Consider the following 26457-nt stretch of genomic DNA (forward strand, 5'->3'; position numbering starts at 1 on the left):
ATTAGCATTTGAAGCTAAATTCTTTGGTAATCTTGGGGAATATTTTCTTGTGTGTGTGTGTGTGTGTGTCACAAATGACAAAGTTGAAAAAAGAGTCTTAGGGCCATTTTTTCTTCACACTTACGACTGTTGCCGCATCCCCGTGGTCACATAATCAAAATTCATACAACTTATGACGGTTGCAGTGCCCCGGGGTAACGTGATCCCCTTTTGCGACCTTCTGCCAAACAAGATTCACTTAACAACCGTGTCACTGACTTAGCAAGTGCAGAGATTCACTTAACAACCGTGGCAAGGAAGGTCGTAAAATGGGGCACAACTCACTTCCGTTTAGCAACAGAAATTTTGGGCTCAGTTCTGGTCGTAAGTCGAGGACTTCCTACCCAGAAAAATGGAAGCCAATGTCCCTATTTCAGGAGTTTGGACACCCCTGCCCTATTTACTCATCCGCGTTTCAAACAGTCCCGATTTAAAGAAACGGCAACCCAACCCAAGGTTCACTGCATATACTGTCCACGGTTGGAGGGATCTGTTGGTAAAGCCTGAATTCCTAACCTTTTGAAACCTCTGCTAAATAGGACGCCAGATATTGTGTTTATATCAGAAACAGTGGGAGATGGGAGCCTTTCGCCTGGGAAAACCACTTTCAAAGTAGGGACTGTTTTCCCAGCTGTGAAAATGCCTCCCTGGGAAATTTGCTCAGTCTATTACAAAAATATTCAAAGGAATGCAAGATTATTTAGCCTTATCTTTGCATATAAAATATTTCAAACAAATCTCTCCGTGTTTTCTTGAATTTGTGGCCACCGCAGAAGGGTGAATTAAGCTAGAAGCAGGGCAGCAAAAGTAATCCGGTGGCCCTTGAAGGGAGTGAATAAGTTCTACTCAGTTATAGTTAAGTTACGCATAAAAAGGAAGCATCCTCTAATACCTTCAAGGCATCGTTTTGCCTTCCAGAAAGAGAAAAGCTTGGCTTACAATACAATACAATGCAATACAATACAATACAATAGCAGAGTTGGAAGGCACCCTGGAGGTCTTCTAGCCTAACCCCCTGCCTAGGCAGGAAACCCTCCACCACTTCAGACAAAAGATTGTCCAACCTCTTCTGAAAACCTTCAGTGTTGCAGCATTCACAACTTCTGGAGGCAAGTTGTTCCACTGATTAATTGTTCTAACTGTCAAGAAATGTCTCCATAGTTCTAAGTTGCTTCTTTCCTAGATTAGTTTCCACCCATTGCTTCTTGTTCTACCCTCAGGTGCTTTGGAGAATAGCTTGACTCCCTCTTCTTTGTGGCAACCCCTGAGATATTGGAAGACTGCTATCATGTCTCCCCTGGTCCTTCTTTTCATCAAACTAGACATACCCAGTTCCTGCAACCGTTCTTCATATGCTTTAGTCTCTAGTCCCCTAATCATCTTTGTTGCTCTTCTCTGCACTCTTTCCAGAGTCTCCACATCTTTTTTACATCGTGGCAACCAAAACTGAATGCCTTATTCCAAGTGTGGCCTTACCAAGGCCTTATAAAGTGGTATTAATCCTTCACATGATCTTGATTCTCTCCCTTTGTTGATGCAGCCTAGAACTGTGTTGGCTTTTTTGGCAGCTGCTGCACACTGCTGGCTCCTATTTAAATGGTTGTCCACTAGGACTCCAAGATCCCTCTCACAGTTACTACTATTGAGCAAGGTACCACCTATACTGTACATTTTGTTTTTCTTGCCTAAATGTTTTAAAGCACGTATTTATACCGCGGGAAGGCTGGTAAATTATCCGAGATAAACCAGGTCGTAACATATCCAGAGATTCCTTCTCCACCTTTAAAGCTGCAAAGGAAGTTGTTCCATTGCTTGGTGGATGCAAGAGGAGTTCACACAACACTTGACCAAGATGAAAGCTTTGAATAACCAGTTTTAACCAAGCATCAACCTCTCTCCAAAAGTAAAGAAATTATAAGTTCTAAGGTGTTTCTCCCCAACTATCAATAACCCTTACACTTGGGTGCCTTGACCTAGATTTCTTATTGTAGATCATTTTCCTTGGATTACTTCCAAAGACGACTGGTACGGTTGTTTATTTATTTAGAAAACTTTTATTGGTGCCAGTCTCATAAATGGCTCATAAGTTTCCATAAAAATCAGAATGTCACCAAAGCCCACAGCAACATACCCATCACATCACAACAGTCCACCAGTTCTACATTTAAATCTTCTGCACTCACTCCCATCAGTGCCTGGGGGGAAAGCCAGCTCCCTCCAAAAAGTTGATTTCTGTATGAAGATATGAACCTATTCTGGTTTTCCAGCTTGTCATGATCATTTGAGCATTACGGAACACCAGAGAGTCCAAATTCTGACTAGGCTCAGCTCTGGAACTGGTCAACAAATCCCAGATCATTAGATTAACATTACACCTGTGTCCGCAATGACAAAATCCTTAGCTGAAGAGGGGGAAAAAAAGAAACTTTTTAAAAAACGTAAACTTTACGCTGAGAAAGTGGTAGAGTCAACATAATCCTAAGTTCCATTTCTTACAAAACACTTCACTGTGATGAGGCTTTGCACCAAATCAAATCTGCATTTTAACAGAAGCTCTCGGTCAGACCCAGTTTGGGTACATTTTCAGAGAAACACAGCAACAAACCAGAGAAACCAGTTAAAGTAATTTAACAACCCATTCTCTGCCCTAATGATTCCTTCCAACAACCAGTTTGCCAAAATGCTCAGAAAGTTAACAACCGGTTCTCCCAAAGTGATGCGAACTGGCTGAATCCCACCAGAAAGAAACCTTTCCTCCCATTAACAATATTCCTCGCTTTAAAATTAAAACGAGAAGGCTGTGGGGTGTTTGGGCCATCAAGCAAGAACAGAGAAACCAAAGGAGGACATTTTTTGTTTCTCATAAAGGTCACAAATCCATCTTTTAATTGATCGCATACTTCAGCTGCTACAAACTGGAAGTTTTCAATGCTCTGTGTTACCAACTCTGCACCATGTGAACTTGTGGAGAACGGTATGCCATGAGTTCACACAAACTCTTCTTTCTCTTTACTCAGCCTAGTCCCTATGGGAACAGCAAGGAGAAGGGATATGAGGGATTTCCTCTGGTCTCAGCAGGGAAGGTCAAGAGCGGCCAGTCGGGTCCCACTAACAAAAGCCAGATTGTGGGGCTAAGGACAACATCAGAGGGATGCTGTATATGCTGTGTGTTTAATATACAGAGAGGAAAAAAAATGTCCTCAAAACTGTATGAACCTTATAATGCCTTGGGAGAACACGAAGCAAATTCACTGCGCATATGCAGAAAATGAAACGGCCACTTAAATGTAAATATGCCATTTGTTTTCTGCAAGTGTCAGATGCTCGACCCATCCAGAGTGACTAAATTAAAAGGCTTTGATATCAGGTGTAACTTTTAAGTAAAGGCGCACATTTACAATAAGCAACACAGCCAAGTAAATTTACCCTTGTTTGTAAGAATGCACATAGAAATGTACATAGAAGACAAACAGAAATGGTCAAATATTTTTCTGCACGCAGATAATTTTAACCGATGATGGGCATATTTGTACCCCAAATACACCTACATCTATTTCTTCTGTATGTTGTTAAATGAAGGCAAGAGAAGGAATCTTTAGGCACAGGGCAAACTGTAAGAGATAATAATAATATACTTAAGAGGTCTGGTCTGCTGTTCTTTCATCTAACTATGAAATGTGTTTTGTAGATAACTATGAAAAATACTAAGAACGAGGGTACTGTTTAAAAGTCTAAGGCTAAAAAATAGGTTTTCTTAGTATCCCAGCACTCCCCATGTTAAATTTCAGATTATCTTCACTCAGATTAGAAAATAGAAAAATATAGACCTGGCAATAATATCAAGAAACTTTAAAAATTATAACATATTGTCTTGGCTGTATTTTTGAACAAGTAGGACTCGCAGCTGAAAACGTGAAAGAAAATACTTCTAGGATCAAAGGAGTTATATTTATTTACTCACTTTTAATTTGTGTTTTTTCAGCACAGGCTTGTCTTCCTCTGGCACCATTTGTAGATGCTTTGCGGATTTCTTTTTCTGCTTCATCTTTCTCTTTTCTGGTGAAAGATGCTTTTTCTTTTCTGCCTTCATCAGTTTTCCTGTGACTTACAACTCTAGAACAAATAAATGAAAAGTCGTACCTGTTAAAGATGCTTGTTTGTTCATCAAAACAAATTGTAACTTTTCCCCCTGAAAATTTAACTTCCTTCTGGATGGATGGATAAGCAAAACGTCTATAAAAAAAACCAGAAGGTCCAGGGGCCTCTTGAAAAAGCACTTTTGGTCCAACACTGGACGTTTTTCAGAAGAGATTAGACTACCATTTATCTGAAATGGAATAGGGTCTCCCACCTGAGCAGGGGGTTGGACTAGAAGACCTCCAAGGTCCCTTCCAACTGATATTCTGACATGAAATCATATCTTTAGGAGAATAAAGCTGCAGGTAATGAATCTATTTTTTTCTATTCTAAGTCCAATTTCAGGAAATCCAATGCACCCAAGATATTCTGTGTGTTGATTCTACAACAGGTAATTTAAAACCACCACGGCAAACAAAAACATATTTTGTTTTTACGTTTACAAATGGGCATTTAAAGATAAATATAGAGAATCTGCTGAAACACATAGTTGCCAAATGAGACCTGAATTAAGTTTCCTTTTGCAATCAACATTTATTGGCTGGTTTGCAATAATGTTGCAATTAATTCTTAAAAGTGTTCAGCAAAATACAGCAGGGACAGAAAATTTCTGGTTTTTAAACTGAAGTTAGAAGATCCCTCATTAACCATGGATGGCTTCATATTCTAGGCTGCCAATTCTTGCCTCTTCTTTTAGCAAGGAGGGCCTGCCTTTGTTTTGGGCAGCCTGGGAATGGAGACTGGCCGACCCTGCGGGGCTGTTGTGAAGTTCGAGGCGAGAAAGGAGGTGAAAACGGCTCAAAAGGTCAAAGGGGGGGAGGGAGTTGCCCCGCCCACCACTCCCCCTCGGAGCACGTGGGCAACCACCACCGCCCACCCCCGGCCCCGCCACCCACCTCGGGCTCACCCCCGGCTTCTCCAGCAGCCGCTCTTCCGCCTTTACCCGCCGGCTTCCTTCTGGCCGCCGCCGTCCCACCCCCCCTCGAGCCCCGATTGGCTGTTCGGGCGTACCCGCACTCTGACTGGCTGCGCCTCCCGTCCGTCCGCCCGCGACAGTTCCCAGGAGTGGCCGCTGCGACTTTTAAGGCCCGCCCCCGTCCTCGAGTGTTCCGGATGCACGCGGGCTCTCTGTCTCTTCGCACGCGGCGGGGGCGGGGCGAAGGGAGTGGCCAGCGATGAACGCTTGCGCGCCTGCGCGCCTCTTTCCTTACTGGACGCTGCGTGCCAGCCTCTCCTTCTGCCCATTCTATGCTCTGTTTAAATGAAGCATTTAAAATGATTTAGATTAACAGAGTTGGAAGGGACCTTGGAGGTCATCTAATCCAACCCCACTTAAGTAGACCTTATACCATTTAACAGATTTACATAGTTGGAAGGTATCTTGGAGGTCATCTAGTCCAACCTCCTGCTTAAGAAGGAGACCTTGTACCATTTAACAAATTAATAGAGTTTGAAGGGACCTTGGGGGTCATCCACTCCAACCCCGGCCAGCAAACCCCACACCATTTCGGACAGATGGCAGTCCGCTCTCTTCTTGAAAGCCTCCAGTGATGAAGCTTCCACAACTTCTATTTCGTGGGTTGACTGTTCTCAAAGCCCAATGTGGCAGGCATGATGCCACATGGAGAGAGACTCAGCGGGGCAGCTTGGGATGGGCCCCACAAGGAAAGGAAACACAAGAAGTTGAATTTTCCTTTTAACAACACCCTCCCCTAAAAATAAAACTCATAATTTGATGGAAAAGCAACAGTAGCAAACTTTTTTCCTAGTCTGCTTGCTTAGTCTTAAAGTGAGGTTTCTCCTCTTTAAAGCAATCTGGACTTCAATTCCCAGAATTCCCCACCCAGCAGAGCTGCAATAAAATAATATAACAATTTTCAACTTGCACTGTTACCTACTTGGATAATTTAAAGTCTGCATGCAAACTTGTTCAGAAAAGGACCCCACAATTCAACCCTGAACTACAGAGTCTCTTCTAAACTGATTATATAAATATATCTTGAGTTTTTAACCATATGAAAAAAAAATACACATTTTTGAACTTGGTGCCAGTCTCCACTATTTTATGAATACCAAAAAACAAAGGGAAAAAAACCACTACACCACTATATATATTTTTCTTCAAATTGCATAGCTCTTTCCCATTTAACCCACTCCTTTCTGACTCCAGAAGTGGGGGAAACCTAGTTTAAAAGAAGTTCAGCATTCCTGCCTGACATCTGCATTTTTGGAAGGCTGAATTTGGAAAAGTCTTGTCTTTGAAGAGGATTCGGCAGCTTAAAATGGGCTGGTTTTGTGGGTGGCGACACCCTGTGGGTTATTCATATATTGCAAATAAAACCAAGTTGGAAAGAAAGATTTCACTCAGCAGGGATCACTCACATCTGAAAAATAACATCCTCGTGGATGACCCTCGCTGTCAGGGACCTGGCTGTGAAAAACATCTGAAATTCTGTTTTTTAAAGTCTTTTAAAGATGTTTAATGTCTTTTAATGATTGAAAGACTTTGAAAGAATTTTAATGGATCACATGGCTGTGAAAAACCTCTGAAAAGCTGTTTTTAAAGACTTTTAAAGCATTTATTTACAAGCTGGCAGCTGCTTTTCATCCCACCACTCCACAAGCTGGATACTTTGCATTGGCGGGCCATAGTTTGAGAATAGCCTAGTCTATGAAGACTATCTAGTCTCATTCATCCAGGTCACGGTTGTCCCAAAGGTGCTTTGTCAAGAGTCCAGTTGTCTCTGGACAACTGGACTTTCTGGTTTTTTTCTTTGAAGAAGAGAAATGTCTTCAAAGAGAAACAAAGTCCAGTTTCCTCTTGAAAAAGCACCTTTGGGTTAAAGGCCGAATTTCATTTTGGATCAAGGAATCTGCTGTGGCCATTATCCTAGGCAACGCAAAGTGAGCAGCTTCAAACATGGCTTGTCTTGGTCATGTTCAGCAGTTCTGTGACTTAAATTCAAGCCAACTGACACGACAATAGAAAGAGTCTGTTTTAATCAGAAAATGTGCAAAAGGGTACAATTTTTAAAAGCTAAAGATGGACAGCTCTATGTGGAGAATTCAGGTAGGTTTCGATCCCAGCTGTATACGTCAGGCCTGTCAAACTGGTGGCCCCGTGGGCTGGATGCATCACACGCAGGCCACACCCACCCCAGCTCCGCCAAGGCAACAAAAGTCGCGATATGTCACATGACACAGTCGAGTTTGACACTGGTGGTATACATCAACTTTTTGCTTTGCATCTGAAACAAACGAAAAACAGAAATGCAATTAGCTAATTGGTATTTATTGGGGTTCATAACTTCTATTCCCACTTATTATTTCCTTCCTGCTGGATTTTAGGCATGTACAATATTCAACAAATACGAACAGACCAGCTAAGTCAGACACATTCAGAAATCAATAACAAAAGTTTTGGGCTAAAGTTCGAACTGGGCATGGCATTTCTTCAGAAGAGATCCAACCTTACCCATTTTGTAAGAGCTGACAGTTGGGTGAATTGGATTGCAGGGACCTCATCACAGCTGCACACCTGGGAGGAAGTGAATACACATTTAAGTGAAGGGTTTTTGACGATGAATAGGAAAGTTTCATTATTAACTATCTGGTGTTTTTATTACTTGATACAATTGTGGTTTTTGTTATTCATAAGCTACCTGTTTTGAGGCCTCAGCAACCTATAAATTAATGAATAAACATTAACTGATGTTAACTAAGCTGTGGCTCCTTGTTGTAATTTTCACTTCTTCCTTGAAAAATATCCCGTAGCCACCCCATAACAGATTCCTTCAATTCTTCAGCCAGCTGGAATAGACAAATTCCTAAGGTCTTCTCCCAAGACCCATCCATCTTTGAAAACCACCAATTTTGGGACATGTCCTGCAAAGTGGTCCATCATGTAGACTTCCCAACCGAGTAGCCTTACCCAGCTTTGGAGACGGGCCAAATCCGTCCTGGGCATTGGTGGTCCAAAGGATGTCGGTGATGAAGACAGAAGTTCTGGTGACACTGGTCACAATTCAGCCGCATCATCTCTCTCTTTCTGCAGCCCGCTTTGAAGCATTTGTTGGTGAAGATCTAAACGCCAAGGACATCACGCCAAAACCACACCAAATCGGTCTACATGCTCGTCTTTAGTACCCTTTATCAGCCGTCGGTCTATTTGGTAAATTGGAACTGCTACGGTAGTAAAATGCAGGGGGCTGGATCAGTGGTGGGATTCAATTTTTGTTTACTACTGGTTCTGTGGGTGTGGCTTGGTGGGAGTGGCAGGGGAAGGATACTGCAAAATCCCCATTCCCTCCCCACCCCACTAACCTGCTTTCCAGCTCCGTTCTCCTGTTCAGGGCAACAGAAGAAGATCAGCAGGGGCGTGGCCAGCCTATTTGCCGGTTCTCCGAACTACTCAAAATTTCCACTACTGGTTCTCCAGAACCTGTCAGAACTGGCTGAATACCACCTCTGGGCTGGATTCCCCAGTTCAGACCCAGCCCCAACCTAAAGCTGGCTTCCTCATAAAACCAGTGTTTCTCAACATTAACAACTTTTAAGATGCATGGACTCCAACTCCCAGAATTCCCCAGCCAGCCGTGCTCTTTCCAGCCTTTTAGGGAAAGTGATCATCATCATCATCATCATCATCATAGGACCCCATAATCCCTTGCAGGGTGGAGTCTGAGCAGCTGAATTGAGCTAGCAGAGTGTTTATTGGCCGGATGCCCTTCCTGTTGCCAATGAGGAGTTTTGTTCAGCAGATATATTCTCATTGTGCCCAGAGAGAGAAATATCTGCCTCTACCTAGGATCAAACTCACAGCCTAGTGATTGTGAGGCGAGAGCTCCACCTCTAAGGCCACCGCAACACTCTCTTTAAGGGAATGTGATCCTTGGCTCAAATTAGCTCTTAAAGCAAGATAAAGTCACTCTCTAAAGACAAAGAAGGCTCCAAGAATGAGGAGATTCAAGAGGTCCACGCTTCTTAAGAAAGGCCCTTACTTTCTGCTTCTGCTGGGCCGGATCCTGTTGACAATCCCGGTCCATGTGGGCCCCCACAGCTACATCGGGCGTCTCCCCCTTTCTGATAGGGACCGGAGTGTTGCAAAGAGGGCAGACTGGAACCTGTACATCCTAAAACAAAAAAATTATCAGGTCGAAGTCAGCAAAGACGAATCAAGGTAAGTCAGTGCTTCAAATGTCCCTAAAATACTCCTGGTGTAACCTCAAGGGTGTAACTGTTTGGCTTTGCATGCTGCCAACTAACAAGGCCCTAACAAAGTCTTAACAGAAAAAAGTCTTTTGTCAATGCAATAAACTTACTTTAAAGACGAACTTTTTGCATCTTCCAGAACTATCCTAAAGGCTATTTTTTTAAAAAAAAAAAACCTTTTCCAATAAATCCCTCCCTTTTTTATTATTATTTTGCTGCTTTGTCAAGTCTTAGTTTCACAGCATGTCATGATTTTAGACAATAGACCAGGAGTTCTACTTTACCAATTTAAAACAATGCCAGTGTTAAAAGTCTGTAGAGATTCTCCGTCCTCCAGGTCATAATTGTCCCAAAAGTGCTTTTTTCAGGAGGCAACTGGACTTTCTTGTTTTTTTTCTTTTTAAGATGTTTTGCTTCTCATCCAAGAAGCTTCCTCAGTTCTGACTGGATGGTGGGGAATGGAAGGATTTATATTCCTTGCAGACAGAGCTGGTCATTTGCATCCTTTGAGAGGGTCGTTGAGGCCACTTGGAGTTTAATCTGTGTTCTGAGGGCCACCTGAGAAGTGCAAATGGTTCCTATACTCTGCAATTTCTCTCTCTGGAAATCCATCCCTCCTCCCACCCCATTCCAAGGGTCTTCATCCCAAATTGTATAGCTAAAGGTCCAGAGGAAAAATGGCAGACTACAGGAACCAGGAGGACCCAGAGGACACAAATAAACCTCCAAGGGCTTTAACGACCCTCTAAAAAGGAGGCAAATGACCAGCTATCTGCAAGGAATAGAAATCCCCATTATACTGTCAGAGCTTCTTGGATGAGAGGCAAAACTTGGGGTGAAATCAAGCAGGTTCTGACAGGTTCTGGAGAACCGGTAGCGGAACTTTTGAGTAGTTCGGAGAACCGGTAAATACCACCTCTGGCTGGCCCCACCTGCATCTATTTTCTGCCTCCCGAGTCCCAGCTGATCGGGAGGAAACGGGGATTTTGCAGTAACCTTCCCCTGCCACGCTCACAGAACTGGTAGTAAAAAAAAAATGAATTTCACCACTGGGCGAAACATCTTCTCAAAAGAAAGGAAAAAAAGAAAGAAAACTTGCCTCCTGAAAAAGCACCTTTGGGAGAATGCCAACCTTCAAGAAGAGCCGCTGGCACAAAGGGCAAGTTTAAAAACTGTTCCAACAATACCAGCATTTTTGCACCGCTAGTTATGCATTGACACACTCTCCGTCCCCGTTTCCTAATGCCATAAATACGGATCACCTTCTTATGTGCCAAAGAACAATTGTGTCGGCTGTAGATAATGTGATCTTTGCAGAAAAGCTCCTTGCAGGCGTCACATTTCAGAGGAAGAAAATCTGCAGAGGGGAAAAAAAACCCACAGCAAACACGTTAAGTTGGATTCATCCTAACGCAAGAGGTCTTCCCAAATCGCGAGGGTTGCGGTTATCCCTTAAAGGAGGGGGACACCCAGCTCACACCTCCTCTTCCCGTCATCCCTACCCAGCCGCCTGCAGCTCTTCTCCCAGCAGTGTTGTCCTAGGTCTGGGAATTCCATTTCTTCAGAAGCCCCCAGAATTAGGGTTACCTAGAAGGAAACATCTGGTTTTCTTACAGGACGCACAGCAGCAAGACTCACACCCAGTGCTGACACGGGCGACTTCTGTAGTCACTGTTAAGTCACATTGAAAATAAAGCTTCCCCTTGACCTCAGCCATCCCTGTGCCAAAAAAACCCCCAAGGTCAGAATCATAATAAAGCTGGAAGAGACCTTAGAGGTCTTCTAGTCCAGCCCCCTGCGCAGTCAGGAAGCCCTGCCTATACCATTTCAGATAAATAATTGTCCAATCTCCTTAAAAACTTCCATTCACAACTTCTGGTGGCAAGCTGTTCCACAGGTTGTCTTCAGTGCTAGGAATTTTCTCCTTAATTCCAAGTTGTTGTTGTTGTTGTTGCTGTTGTTATTATTATTCTTCCTCTTCTCTCCTCCTCCCGTTGGCTCTCCTATTTTTATCAACAGCCGCACGAAAAAGTGGTATAGAGTTGGTGCTTTGGAAAATAAATTAACCCCTTTCTCTTTCCCACTAAGAACCACAATCAGCCCCAGAAGTTCTAAGTCGTAGAGATTCCCCTTCAGAAAGCCACATACTTTTAATAAATAAGCCAGAATTCGAATACAGAACTTCAACATAATCACTCTACCCGGGATTGCATTCCCGCAAGGACTTTAACCCTAGTTGGCTAAACAACCCCAAAGGGAGAGGACTGACCCAACACACACGCACAAACCCCAAGAGGAACGCATTCACACAACCTACTTAGTCAACCCCACTGGGTTTAGCAAGCCGTTGGAACGCACTCCCGTGTCGGTCCTCTCCAAGGTGGGCGGGCGGGGAAATAAACCTCGCAGGATCTGCCCGAAAAGCACAGGAAAAAAGCCGGTGGTCTGTATACACAACAACACACAACAACACACAACAACACACACAAGCGCCCGTCTCCAGCCCCGCAGCGCTTTATGCAACTGAGCGCGATTCTGCTGAATCATATTTTACTGCTTTCTCCAGGCCGCCCAATCAGAGCCGACTTTGGCAACGTCATCGACCAATCACGGGAACCCCGGCTTTGCGTTTCGCTGAATCAGGGTGCCCCGCCTCCTGGCTGCCCTAAGCGTGAGTTAGCTTTCTTTCTTTCTTTCTTTCTTTCTTTCTTTCTTTCTTTCTTTCTTTCTTTCTTTCTTTCTTTCTTTCTTTCTTTCTTTCTTTCGTTCTTTCTCCCTCTTTCTCTTTCGTTTTCTTTATTTCCTTTTCTTCTTCCTTTCTCTTTTCGTTCTTTTTCTCTCCTTGTCTTTCTTTCTCTTTCTTTCCTTTTCTTCTTCCTTTTTCTTTCTTTTTCTCTCCTTTCCTTTCTTTCTTTCTTTCTCTCTCTTTCTTTTTCTCTCCTTTTCTTTCTTTCTTTCCTTTTCTTTCTTTCTTTCTTTCTTTCTTTCTTTCTCTCTATCTTTCTTTGTCTTTGTCTTTTTCTCTTTTTTTCTTTCTTTCCTCCTCCTCCTCCTCCTCCTCCTCCTCCTCCTCGCTTTTGCTGAGATTTGAACTCGAGACCCTGCACATGACCCACAGAGCAAACACGCGTTTGGCTGAAGGGCCTTGGAAAAGCAGCCCTGGCTTGCTTTTTCCCACTTGGGTTGATCATCACCCATGGTGATAATAATAAATCGATTTATATAGCCACTGATCTCAAATATGTCACTCTAGGTGGCTGAACGATAAATAAATTCAAATTATATTTCCGCCCATCTCACAACATTTTAAGTGCCCTGCAATAAGAACAGATAAAACACAAACAATATAGAAATCAGAATTTTTCTTTTTAGCTTTCTTATTAATAATAATTATTATTGGTGCTTCCAGATTTTTATTTATTTTTAAATATTTTTTGAGGGGGGGGTCTTTGATTCTTGTCAGCTGACTGGAGTCATTTAGAGTCAGGGGGCATACAAATTTAATAGATTGTTGTTGATATTGTTATTATCTCCAGAATTTGTGGTCTCATTCCAACTTCTCCTGTTTGAGCAGAGTTGGACTAGAAGACTTCCACAGTCCCTTCCAATTCTGTTATTCTAGAAAATGCTAGAAAACACGGGAGTAACTTCAGGATATGGGACCTTACCGGTGACTAAGCAGTTCCTGTTTCCGTCTCATCCAGCTCTGACTCACGGATGTTGCATCAGATAAACAAAAGTGCACAGAGTTTCTAGTTTCTTTTAACATGTTTGTATTATCCAACATGTGTCAAAAGGGCAATATTAAAAGGTTGGACTAAAGCCACATTTCATGCTCCAGAGCATTGCGGGTTCATCAAACAGGAGGAGGAGGAGGAAGGATAGAGAAGAAGGAGTGAAGGAGAAAGAGAAGGAAAAGAAAAAGGAGAAGGGAGGAGGAAGAGAAGGAGAGGGAGAAGGAAAAGGGGAAAGAAAGGAAAAGAAAAAAAGGGAGGAGAAAGAGAGGGAGAAGGAAGGCAAAGGAGTGAAGGAGAAAAAAGGTGGAGGAGAAGGAGAACAAGAATGAGAAGGAGTGGTACAGAAAGAGAAGGAAAAGGAGAAGAAAGTTGGAGAAGGAGAAAAACAAGAAAAAGAAAGAGAAGGCAAAGGGCAGCCTTGGGCGTGTGGGGCACACTTTAATAGGATTTTCAACCTGTTTGCAACCATCGCAGAGATACATGGGAAAGACCTGAAAGAAACAACAGTCTGACCAACAAGAACCTCATCCTGATCCACTTTTAGGACTCTTACAACTGGAGGAAAAACTGGTGCTTCCCATTAAAATCTGATTTAAAAAAAAAATAACCCAATGGGGGCCATGAGGAGTCACTGTGCACAATGGGACCCATAAGACCCCAGATGAAGACCCAACCTTACTTGGTTCCCTGTTTATCCCCCATCCCTTTACATGCTCCTCCTGGGGTGGAGGCATCTGCCTGGCTTCATTCATCATGCAAACCCCATTTGTCCAAGTACAACTCGGCTGAATGGAAACACAATGCTTGGGTTTCCATACTCTGCTAAACCCCAATGCAGCATCTTGGCTCAGAGGTTGGGTGAACCCAGCCATTGTGGGCTAAGCCCACTCAAACCCCTTCTAGCACAAGGTGTCAGAGTTCCAAATAGCATCCAAAATTAAATCAGAGTCCGAGGCAAAGGATTCCTCAGAGTTCCAATTGATGAAGAGAGCCACGTTGGCACATCTGGGGAAACCCGAATCTGAAAGCTTCCCCATTTTCCCCACCCAGTTGAAAGTTCAAGATCTTGCCCCCACACCCACCAGTCCATCCCATGTTCCTATCTCCCACTGCCATGCTGGCAGTTCCACCCATCCAGTTCCGGTCAGGTGCAGAGGTGCAAAGACAAAGGATGACTTTGCCTTTCTAGAAAGAATATTGTTATGGCTGCATAGCATCTAACTCCATAAAATCCCCTCTCCCATTTCCCCACAATAGAAAATGCATAGCAGAATAATAGAAAGTGTGGCAGGCCAAAGATCCCAAAATAAAAGATGGCTGCAGGCCTGACAGGCAGCCTCTCCTCAGAAGAAAAGTGTATCCTGAATCAAGGCCTCTTAGTTCTGATTCCTGCCTGGGAGAAGAAGGCCACACCACCCATCAGATACCCCTGGGGTCCTTCTGGAGAAGATGGAGCGCGACCAGAGGTCAACCTTCTGCCCAGCTCCTGGCCTTCTTGAACCCTGGCCCTTAGGCTGGGACAGTTCCCTGCTGCTGGCCATGCAGTTGGCTTGCTGGCTTGCCAGCTTCCTGCTCAGAGGAGGATCCCACCCACTTGTCCGTGGTGGTGGTGGTGGTGGTGGTGGTGGGACAGGGAACCCCCTCCTGGCTTCTTGACAGCCGAGGAGGCCAGAGGTCCCAACTGAGCGAAGAGCTCAGCCTAAATTGCTCTCCCTGGGAGCCAAACCGAAGTGAGTCACTCTCTCCGAAGAGGAGCCACGAAACCCTGCGCTGCGGCAGCGTTCCTGGGCTTATGTTCTTAGCTGGGCTGAGACCAGGATCATGGGCTGTGTGGTTTGATAGAGGAGGTGCCCACAAGAAGATAACAAAGCCAGCGCTTGTGCAGCGGATTTCAGGTTCTTAAGGAAGCTTGCAAATCCAAACAGAGAGACGGAGCCCAGCTGGCCCAGGCAGAGAGAGAGAGAGAGAGAGAGAGAGAGAGAGAGAGAGAGAGAGAGAGAGAGAGAGGCATCCTTTTTTAAAAAAAAAAGAGGACAAGGATTAGAAATTAGCTAAGGTCTTAAGTGGGTCTATTTTTAGACGCTCTCCCCTTCTCCTGACACATTTTTGGGGCTCCTGAGATCTGGGGAAGCAAAGCGCCAGCCCCTGCCTTTGCTCTCGCACGCGCGCCCAGGAAAGATCACAACGAGACGAGGGGAGAGATTAGAGCGGCTGGCTTAGCGGCCCAGGAGTGGGAAGGGTTAGAAATGATTTGCAGGGATTTGGCAAATGGGAAAGTGCTCGGAAAGCAGAATTTAATTAGCAAGAGCCAGCATGAATCGGAAAGGGGGGGGGAGGTTACATGTCCTAGCAGCCCAGGATTAAGGGGAGCTGGGGGTGGGTGGGGGGGAAGGAGAGGAAATCAGGCCAGTTGCCAGAAAGATTGAAAGGGGGCAAAGTTAAAATCTGCTCTTCCTTCCTTCCTTCCTCCCACCTTCCTACATTCCTTCTTTCCCTTCCCTTCCTTCCCTTCCCTCCTTCTTTTATTCCTTCCCATTTTCCTAACTTCCTTCATTGCCTCCTTCTCTTCCTTCTCCATGTCTTCCTTCCCTCCCCTCCCTCTGTGTTTTCTTCCTACTTTGCTAACTTCCTTCCCTCCTTCTTTTCTTCCTCCCCTCCTTTCCTTCTTTCCTTCTCTCCTTTCCTCCCTCCCTCCTTCCCACCCACATTCCTATGTTCCTTCTTTCCTTCCCTTCCTCTTATCTTCCTTCTCACTTTCCTATCTTCCTTCATTGTCTCCTTTTCTTCCTTCCCACCTTCCTTCCCCTCCGTCCTTTCTTTCTACTTTGCTAACTTCCCTCTTCTTTTCTTCTTTCCTTCCTTTTCTTCCTTCCTTCCTTCCTTCCTTCCTTCCTTCCTTCCTTCCTTCCTTCCTTCCTTCCTTCCTTCTCTCCTTTCCTTCTCTCCTTCCCTCCTTCCTACCAGGAATTTCCAGGATTGTAGGTGAAATAGGGAACCTAAAAGACCATCCCAGAAGACATTAGCAAATCATTCGATTTCATTGGAAAACAGCACAGATCTATCCATACAATCGCCAGGAGCCAAATTTGACTCAAAAAAAAAGGGGGGGGGAAGAAAAAAAAGACATTACTTTTATCTTTTCAATGTCGCAAGTCTACAGCATTTGGGTAAGTAAGAGGACTCTTATCCACCCCTGGCAAGAAGAGGGGAAATCCTTCTAGAGCATTTTCATTTTTGCACATTTTCTCTGCCATAATTTAATATACCACCCAAACTAATAAAATTAAGGGCAGTATATAACTCCAGAAGCACCATTAAAAGAATTCTAACCTGCAAGATTAATATATAACACTTTAGCCCAGGGGAGATTGCAAATAAAAGTGAAATATGACGATAGCAATTCTGGGTTAATAAATAACTTTAAAGAGAAATAATGAAGAGGCGGCCTACAACTTTAATGGCCTTCTTAAGATTCATTATTTCGAGAATAGCTGCTGCTCTCTCCCCCTCTGTCTCTCCTGGTGGAGGCACACCAAATTTACCAGCCGAATCTCTTGAATGCCTTCTGGGCAAGGAGATGGCGTTTGTCACAGAAGTGTGGCAATGGGCAGCAGACTGTTAGGAAAATGGAAAAAAGCCCCATGTTCCTCCCCTCCTCCAATGTTCTTGGACTCCAAATCTCATCACCCCCAGCCAAAGTGGCTAATGATCTTTGAGCCCAGCAACAAATTAGGCTGCCCCAAATCTAAGTGGCAATTCAGAAGTTCGGGGTGGTCTCTTCTGTATAGTAGTGCAGCCTTTATTGTCATTGTACAAAATAAATACAACGGAATTGGTTAGGTAGGTTCAATTTTCCATTTCCCCTTGAACTTCAGCAGTTTATTAAATATTAAACTACGAAACCCTTTGACAGTTATTACTGGGCATGTAAGAAGAGGTTGGTTGAGTGACAAACGCCAAAGAAGCTGAATTAATATCATTTCCTTCCTTCCTTCCTTCCTTCCTTCCTTCCTTCCTTCCTTCCTTCCTTCCATCCTTCCTTCCTTCCTTCCTTCCTTCCTTTCTTTCTTTTTCTCCTTATCTCAACTCTCTGATCAAATGAAGAGAATAGAAGACAAACAGTGTCCATTCCTCATTCAATGAATTATCAGCTCTGACCTGCATTTGGAACTGTCTGCCACTAGATGGCAACAGCTTCTTGCTGGGTTTGGGGCAGTTCAAGAAAGATTTGATTCAGGATTTTAGAATATATGCCTCAAGGTGTTGTCTGTATCCTGCCAAAAAAAGGCACAAGGTAAAGGTAAAGGTTTCCCTTGCACATCTGTGCTAGTCGTTCCCGACTCTAGGGGGCGGTGCTCATCTCCGTTTCAAAGCCGAAGAGCCAGCGCTGTCCGAAGACGTCTCCGTGGTCATGTGGCCGGCATGACTCAACGCCGAAGGCCCACGGAACGCTGTTCCCTTCCCACCAAAGTGGTTCCTATTTTTCCATTTGCATTTTTTACGTGCTTTCGAACTGCTCGGTTGGCAAAAGCTGGGACAAAACACGGGAGCTCACTCCATTATGCGGTGCTAGGGATTCGAACCGCCGAACTGCTGACCTTTCTGATCGACACGCTCAGCGTCTTAGCCACTGAGCCACCGTGTACTAAAAAAAGCCTCTATCTACTTTAAAAATAACACCTGGAATGTATCTTGAGCTGGTGGATTCTAGAAAGAGAAGAGCAACCAAGAAGATGAGGGATCTGGAAGCTAAAGCATATGATGAGCGGTTGCAAGAGTTGGGTATGTCTAGGCTAAACAAGAGAAGGACTAGGGGCGACATGATAGCAGACTTCCAGAATTTGAGGGGCTGCCACAAAGAAAAGGGGATCAACTTATTCTCCAAAGCCCCTGAGGACGGGACAAGAAGCAATGGATGGAAACTAATCAAGGGGAGAAGCAACCTAGAATTAAGGAGAAATTTCCTGACAGTGAGAACATTAAACCAGTGGAACAGCTGGCCCCCATAAATTGTGGGTGCTTCATCACTGGAGACCTTTGAGAAGAGGCTGACAGCCACTTGTCTGAAAATGATACGTATAGGATCTCCTGCTTAGCTGGGGGTTGGACTAGAAGACCTCCAAGGTCCCTTCCAACTGTTATTCTGCATTCTGAGATCCATAGTCACAATAAGGAGGAATTTATGACATTTAGAACAGTTCATCAGTGAGAAACTTTGCCTCCAGAAGTTGTGAACGCTCCATTACTGGAGCTTTTCCAGAAAAGACTGGGCAGCCGGAGCATTGCAGAGTCTCCTGCTTCAGCAGGGGGTTGGACTAGAAGACCTCCAGGGTCCTTTCCAACTCTGTTATTCCATGTCCTATGATAAAACGGTCCAAGTTTCTGCCAGAATTTGTCGGTCAAAACCAGGGGCAAAATCCTACCAGCAGAGAGCAGCACCAGCCTCCCGAATCTTCCAAGCCCTCCGTCTCCTGCCTATTAACCAATGTCTCCCTGTAATCATAAAATGTAACTTTGCAATTATGGTGTCGGATTGGAAGCCTCGTGCCAAATTGATATTTTAGCAACAACAGTAAACTTTTGCTGATGGCCGATAATTTGAAGAGCGGGGGCCAGATAAAAAATTCATAATGGCAGAGGCGGCCTGGAGAACGGACAAATTATATTTAATGCTCAGAATTGTCAAGAAATTTGCTGCAGGCCCTGGATGTCATAAATAGAAGACGTGACAAAACGGAATCACACAAACCAGGTGTCCTTGGGACGCAGAGAAGCCGGGATGGACACGCACGGTCTCTTAAGCGATAACTGCTTAGGCGTTCCCAACTCGGCCCTCGCGTTTCCACGATCCTGGAGCGCTGAGGAGCAAGCCTTGATTGTGCGTAGTGCACACCCACAATGGGGTTTGCTCCCTGTTCATACGCCAGCGGTGGCTCTGTCGGTGATCGTGGGAGTGCGGTTTTCTCCTTGGTAGTTCCTTGATTAGGGCATTGCTTTCTGCTTGATCGTTTGTATGTTTTGTCTTCTTCCTCCCTTCCTTCCTCCCTTCCCTTCCCTCCTTTTCCTTCCTTCCTCCCTCTCTTCCCTTCCCTCCTTTTCCTTCCTTCCTTTCTCCCTCCCTTCCTTCCTTCCTTTCTCCCTTCCCTTCCCTCCTTTTCCTTCCTTCCTTCCTCCCTTCCTTCCTTTCTCCCTTCCCTTCCCTCCTTTTCCTCCCACCCTCCCTTCCTTCAAGTCGTGATGATCATAAATCAGGTCACCCGTGTAGTTGACCTAATTTTATGACCTTTCTTGCAGTGGCTATTAAGTAAAACCACAGTTGCTAAGTGAACCCATTTTACAAACTGTTGTATAATGTGGCCATGTAACCACTGGATGCTGCAAACAACTGTAAATGCGAGCCAGTTGACAAACGAACAATGTGCAGCCACGTAACTGCAGGAGAGGAGAAGAGAACTTCGGAACGGAGCTAAAAATACCCCCCAGGAAAGTCGGTCGTAAGTTCAAATGTTCACTAAGCAATTGGTCATAAGTTGAGGACTATATGTAAACAATGCTGCCCTCCTCAAACACCCCTTCAGAACTCAAACCATCCCTTTGAGGCTGGACAGCCACTTGTCTGGAATGGCCTAGGGTTTCCTGCTTGAGCAGGGTTGGACTAGAAGACCTCCAAGGTTCCCCCCCCAGTCCCCACTGTGTTATTCTATTGTTCCTTAATATATAAGACCTCAGCGTACATCACAACTGAGCCCAAAATTTATTTTGCTAATTGAGTTATATTTGTTAAGTGAGTCTTGCCCCATTTTACGACTTTCCTCGCCACGTTTGCTAAGTGAATCCCTGCAGTCCTTAAATTAGTCACACGGTTGTTAAGTGAATCTGGCTTTCCCCAGGACTTGGCTTGTCAGAAGGTTGCAAAAGGGGATCACGTGACCCAGGGGACACTGTGACCGTCATAAATGCAAGTCAGTTGTCAATAATGCAAATCACATCATAAGTGTGAAAACTGGTCCTAAGTCGCTCTTTTCAGTGGCGTCGTAGCTCCAAATGGCCATTAAGTGAACTGTTGTAAGTCGAGGATTACCTGCACAGCTTAAATCCAGCCTTGTTGGAGAATGTAGGAGAAAGACGCTTAGCAATTCAAAGGCAATTATGCAATTAAATATTAAAAGATGCACGCGGCCCCTCAGGCGCTCCAGGGCTGCCGGCAGATCCTGGGAAATCTCACTGGGATCTTTCAGAAGGGAAACGCCGACATGTCGACAACTTTAATTGATCCATGGCTGTGGGACAAGAGCTCTAATTGGGGGGCTTCTGCCCCCCCCCCAACACACAAACACAGCTGCGCTGGGGAAGGAAGGAAGGAAGTCGCTTCTTGCACCCTTCAGCTTTCCCAGGGAAAAAATCAGCACCAAGCCAACTTCAGGGTGGGGTCACAGCCCCCCCCACTCGGTCTTTCACCAAGGAACCCCCAAAGCTTCAAGCTCTTCCAGCCGTGGGTTTTGGTGGCCGGTTGCTGTTTTTGCCAACTGTTGGCTTCTGCTGTTCAGGCTCTTGTGAACTTCTCCTTTGTGATATGGGATCTTGCTCTTTGGTTGGATTGGAGGCCCAGAGGAAGTGGCTCTTCTTCCTCTCCTTCCTCCTCCTCTTCTCCTTTCCTCCTCTTCTTCATCTTCTTCCTCCTCTTTCACCCCTCCTCCTCCTCTTCTTCCTCCTCCTCTTCCTCTTCCTCTTCTCCTCCTCCTCTCCTCCTCCTCCTCCTCTTCTTCTTCCTCTTCTTCCTCATCCTCCCCTCCCCTTTTTTAGCACTAATGATGTTACCTAGATTGGTCATGAAATGTCTCCAGAAAAACAATCAAACTTGAAGAGCACCAAGGATCCCATAATTCTTCTCTTTCTCCTTCTCCTTCTCCTTCTCCTTCTCCTTCTCCTTCTCCTTTTCCTCCTCTTCTTGTCAAAGCTAGGAAGATAATAACTAATGTTTCTCGGGCTAGACACAACTGCTATGTATACATGAAATAGATGTCATCGAACCTCTAAGCCAGGAAGAGAATGGCTACATTGCCCTGAAAAACTGGAGGAGAAGATCCAAGGTTTAAATCCTGGAGCAGACAAAGACGTAGAGCTCACCACAGATGTTCTACAAGAGGCAAATCTATGCTCCCTCGTCGTCTTTTTTGACTGGGATGCAACAGCTGATCTAGTTGCAACGGGTCTGTGAATTTTCACTCCAAGCAAATCCCTGAATCCCAAGTGATGTTTGAAGAGTTGAGCTTCATTGCTGTACCTGGATACAGGTGCAAGTCTGATACCTGCTCAGTGGCTGGCATTGCAATCCCCAGAATTGCCCACCTACAGGGTCCAGAAAAGGTCCAAGGATATCCAGTGCTGTGATTTTTTAAACTCTCCTGCCGTTGCTCAGGTATGAGAAATTATATTCTGAAGAAGCAGCTCGCTTCTTTTGAAATAGAGAAGGCTCCAGGAAAGAGATGGCGAGGCCTTGATAAAAATCTAACTACGATGCAGCTTCACCTTTGCAGACGATCTACCCAGAGAGTTAAACCCCTTTTCCTCTCCCCCCCCCCAGTTTAATTACCGGAGAAGGATGTTTATCAATAAAAACGCGCATTTGGGTGCAAGGCCAACCCTCTGTGCACCTAACCGAGCTAATGGACTCCTACAGCAACACGGAGCATGGAGAGGCTCTTCAGAGACAATAATAACACTTTGGCCTCTTGTAGTATTTCAAAGCCCTATACACATATGAATGAATTAAGCTTCCTGATACCCTCCACGGGGGGAGTTTAAAGGGGAAAGGCCACCAAAACTTCCTGGCTTTAATTCACCCTAAGCCCATCCAGGATAACTGCTTTTTATATCCAGAAATTACGAGCTGGGAGAATTGGAGGTGAGAACGAACTGAAGGTGCGATCCTTGTAAGGCCGGTTAAGATGATGCTAATGGCAGCATGATGGAAAACTCTAGAGGAAGCCAGAGATGGGGGGAATTGGGACAAGAATGCTTCACCATATCAGCAGCACGTAGACTTATATGCCGCTTCATAGTGCTTTTACAGCCCTCTCTAAGCAGTTTACAGAGTCGGCCTCTTGCCCCCCAACAATCTGGCTCCTCATTTTGCCCAACTTGGAAGGACGGAAGGCTGAGTCAACCTGGAGCCGGTCAGGATTGAACTCCTGGCAGTGGGCAGAATTAGCCTGCAGTATTGCATTCTAACCATTGCGCTATCAGGAAGGAGAATGAGAAAGGGAATCAAGAGAGGAAGGAAGGAAGGAAGGAAGGAAGGAAGGAAGGAAGGAAGGAAGGAAGGAAGGAAGGAAGGAAGGAAGGAAGTGCTAAACCGGCCAACAGTAAACAGCCCAATTAAAGAACCTCTAGGATCACCTACAGCCACTAGAATAGAAACAGAGAATAAGCCTCACTCCTTTCTAGCACTGATGTTCCCTAGTTGGGTCATGAAACGTCTGCAAGAAAACAACCAAGCTCAGAGAGCACCAAGGGACTTTGATAAATTGAGCGTGCCTAGTACAATTGACAAGATGGACCACAGCCTCTTCATCAGTCATGATCTCAGTGGATGATGCTGTGAATGCCATGAAAGGACATCTGCCCTCCTATACCACTAGAGACTCAAAAGAGTTCCCTGAAACCTATTTTCAACCTTCTGCTCGCTCTGGGCTTGGAGTGGAGCAGTCGTTGAGAAGACTCAGCTCAACATCCATTCGGAGCTGTCCGAGGTTCTGTCCTGCTGGCCTTCGCTCAGCTCTCCTTAGGACCTCCGGCTGCTGGTCTAGGAATTAAGGCTACTCCCCTAGGATGCTTAATCCATTGGGAGGCCTAAACACCTGCCAACACCTCTCCCTACCTGACTTTTGTTTTTATTTTCAGTTTCTTTATTTCAATCTGATTTGATTTCAGCACCACCAAAACGCCAGGTCTAAAATCAGCAAAGGGGTTTGCAGAAATGGCTTCCTGCTTTTTCCCTCTCGCATCCTTGAAAAAGTTGGCCGAATGCGGTACTTAAGCAGAGGGGGGGGGTTCTTCCTTGCAGCCCCCTCCCTTCCTCTCACGTCTCCCTTTTGACATGGTTACCTGATGGCTGGCAAAGCCGCCGGTTGGCCTCGGCAGGGCCCCCCATTAAATGTTTTATCCAAGTTGCTCCTTCCATCTCCGCGTTAGCAACTTTAATGGGGGAATATTACCATATTAATTGCTATTGTGAATCAGAAGATACTTATATCATCCGAGCTTTCATTAACTGTCAGAGAAAGATTTTTTTTCTCCCTTTCCCCACTGAGTCAAAAGTGACCACTTTTCTTAATCCCTTCTTTAAAAGCTCTGATTTCTCCTTGATGGGGGCTTCTCTCCCCCCCCCTCACTCTCTCTTCCACCCTCCCTCTTTCTTCTTTTCACCCAGACTTAAATTTGGAATTCAAGAGATGTTTCCCCAATTGTGATAAGCAGAATTAAATCTCTTTCTTCCTCCCCTCCCACCCCTAGCTTCCCTTCCCTTCCCTTTTCTTATTTACTTCTTAGATCCAGGGGGAATAATTTTAGATTTGGGCGCAAGGGCCAGCGGAGTCAAGAGGTTTGGGGTGAAAGAAGAAGAGATTCAGCAGCTGACTTTGGCCTGCATTAAGGTGCTGGATTAGCAAAGGCGCAGAGGGCTTGTAATAGGGGGTGCAAAAGCCGAGTAAGTAGGTTCTAAAAGCCCAGATCCTGTTCTTTTGCAACAGGTCCTCCTTGAAGAAGAGAAGGGGAATTGCTTTTGATGCATCTAAATTCTTCTCTCTCTCTCTCTCTCTCTCTCTCTCTCTCTCTCTTTCCCTTCTGGAAGGATGCTCACCCATCCCTGAATCCAAAATCTGTCATTCTGAATTGGAAAATATTTTCTTTTCTTTTCCCCATCTCTACCCCAAACTCACAAGTAAAAACAACTCTCCGGGAGAGAGGGTGGATCCTTATGATTGGTGGGGAATTCTGGGAGTTGAAGTCCACAAGTCTTAAAGTTCCCAAGTTTGGACACCCCTGTTGTAAGTCAAACATTATCTCTCTCTTTGCCCCATCTAGACCTAAATAAATGCAGTCCTCAATTTACAACAGTTCATTTAGTGACGGTTCAAACCGTGCACAATTGCCTTTGGATTTCTAAGCGTCTTTCTCCAACCTTTGGGGCAAAGGGACTTTCTTGAAGGGGTCTGAAAGCCTATTCAAGTTTCAGCCATACAGGCAATCCTCGACTTACTTAGTGACCATTCAAAGTTATGACGGCACTGAAAATAAAAGGGACAGGAACATTTTTCACACTTAGGGAAGTGGCAGCGATCCCACCTGATCTAAATTCAGATGCTTGGCAACTGACTCATATTTATGACGGTCAGAGAGCCCCAGGGTCACGCGATTCTCCTTTTTGTGACCTTCTGAGGAGCCAAGTCGACCCGGGGAAGCCAAGTTCCCTTCACAACTAGATTGCTAATTGAACAGCTTAGCGGGAATTCGCTGAACGGTGGCGGCCAAGAAAAGCCGTAACATGGGGCACAGCAGCTCCCTTCGCCCGTGCCTCACTTAGGGATGGAAATGTGGTGTCCTGTTGCGGTCATACGTTGAGGACAACGCCCTGTTGGGTGGTGCGTTTTAAGGAGGGCAGCCTTGGTAGAAGCTTAGAAACGTCCTTTAAAACAGGGGTGGGGTGGGGTGGGGTGCAATATTGAGGGGTTCACAGCAACGGAGCCTTAAAGATGCAGAAGACCCCTGCCCCCTCCCCTCCCCACGGCTGAAAGGGAGTGTGGGGGAACAATAGGATTCAATCAAGGCTGCACGAGCAAGTTGCCCAATGCTTTGTGTGCTCGTGCCGATGGGTTAATGGGGCAGAAGGTGACGGGGTGGGTGGGTGGGGGCAGGGGGGGAGGCGTGTTGCAGCATCGGGCAGGGCGGGAGGGGGGGGTTGGTCCTGGGGGAGAGAGGCAAGGAAGAAGAAGTGTCAATAGAGAACTGGAAGACAAAAGCCGAATAGGGGAGGCAGATGGGAGCGATAGAGAGGAGCACAGGGCCAGAGGGGGTTGGGGGGCAGGAGATGGAGAGAGAGAGAGAGAGAGAGAGGGAGAAAGAAAGCGAAAGGGAAGGGGGCGTGGGAGGTGGGGGAGAAAACAATTAGGAGGCCTTGGAAACTGGCAGCTTTATCATTTATCAGTTAATCAGGCTGGGGGGTGGACAGGCTTTTAACGCCCCTGAACATGAGCTCCGCCATCAAAGCAAAACAGAAGTTGCTGGGCAGGGGGTGGGGGGGTGAGGTGGGGGGGGTCAGAGAGGGGAGACACGCCCCCGCCAGGCTCCAAAGGAGAGGGAAGAAGAGTCAGGAGGAGTTGGGTGTGTGTGTGTGTAATTTATATATATTTACAGTATGTGCAGTATGTACACCCAATTGTGGTTGTGGCACCGTTTGTTGATTCAGCAAGCTACATTGTGCAGACACCAACTCTGGTCTGACTTCATGTGGTTTGCATCTGGACATTTAGTGTTGTGAGACACCCAGTCTGTGAATGGAGGAAAGGAAGGAAGGAAGGAAGGAAGGAAGGAAGGAAGGAAGGAAGGAAGGAAGGAAGGAAGGAAGAGTGAGTGGGTGAAGGAAAGGACAAATGGAAGTCTGGATGGAGGAGTGGATGGAAGGAAGGAAGGATGGATGGATGAACAGATGGAAGAATGGGTTGATGAATCAATGGGTGGGTGGAAGAATGGAAGGATCGAAAGATGGGTGGGTGGGTGGGTGAAGGAATGAACAAATGGAAGTCCGGATGGAGGAGTGGATGGAAGGATGGATAGAAGGAGGGGTGGATGAATGGGTGGGTGAAAGATGGAAGGATAGAAAGATGGATGAGTTGTGTGTGTGTGTAGTCAAGATGGCAGCCAAATAAAGAAGAGTTTGCCCTCCAATCCCATGGTGGAAGCTGCCTTGTTGCCTTTCTTAACATCTCCCCTTTCCTGGTTTTCTCTTGGTCATCTTTTCGACTCTAAGCACCAGTGAACTTCAGAAACAACCTATGATTCCTTGTTTTCTGGGGGCCAGGACCCCTGAAAGGTTAAAGAACGTTTCTTTGGGTTCTTCAGAGGAGAAAGGTTTAAGCCAGTGTTTCTCAAACTTGGTGACTTTAAGTCCTGTGGACTTCAACTCCCAGAATTCCCCAGCCAGCTATGCTGGCTGGGGGATTCTGGGAGTTGAAGTCCACAGGACTTAAAGTCACCAAGTTTGAGAAACACTGGTTTAAGCTATTTTAGACTAGACATTTTAGATGGCCTCCTATGTCCAACCTGCTTCTGAGCC

The 26457-nt window shown here is 45.4% G+C and overlaps 2 protein-coding genes across 4 annotated transcripts in view; both read right to left on the minus strand.

The window, feature by feature from the left end:
* The window catches only part of CHLSN (cholesin), an 84804-nt gene extending 79566 nt beyond the window's left edge, over positions 1–5238 (minus strand). For 2 of the 3 annotated variants that reach the window (XM_081965656.1, XM_081965655.1), the window contains exons 1-2: positions 5084–5238; positions 4001–4152 (exon numbers count right to left, since the gene is read on the minus strand). In XM_081965656.1, the coding sequence (XP_081821782.1) occupies positions 4001–4129 (129 nt within the window). In that variant the 5' untranslated portion in view covers positions 4130–4152; positions 5084–5238. Of the gene's footprint in view, positions 1–4000; positions 4153–5072 lie in introns of all 3 variants that reach the window. The other variant, XM_081965657.1, reaches the window with a different exon arrangement.
* Positions 5239–7155: 1917 nt separating this feature from the next.
* Positions 7156–11948, minus strand: ZFAND2A (zinc finger AN1-type containing 2A). The gene is made up of 7 exons (XM_081966156.1): positions 11705–11948; positions 10890–10974; positions 10650–10744; positions 9177–9308; positions 8108–8259; positions 7652–7714; positions 7156–7424 (listed from the first exon to the last, which is right to left on the minus strand). The coding sequence occupies exons 2-7, from the start codon at positions 10942–10944 to the stop codon at positions 7406–7408; spliced, it is 516 nt and encodes a 171-aa protein (XP_081822282.1). The 5' UTR covers positions 10945–10974; positions 11705–11948; the 3' UTR covers positions 7156–7405.
* Between the last annotated feature and the right edge of the window lie 14509 nt (positions 11949–26457).

Source organism: Natrix helvetica (genome assembly GCF_964273705.1).
Source record: "Natrix helvetica genome assembly, chromosome: 13".
Classification (NCBI taxonomy): domain Eukaryota; kingdom Metazoa; phylum Chordata; class Lepidosauria; order Squamata; family Natricidae; genus Natrix; species Natrix helvetica.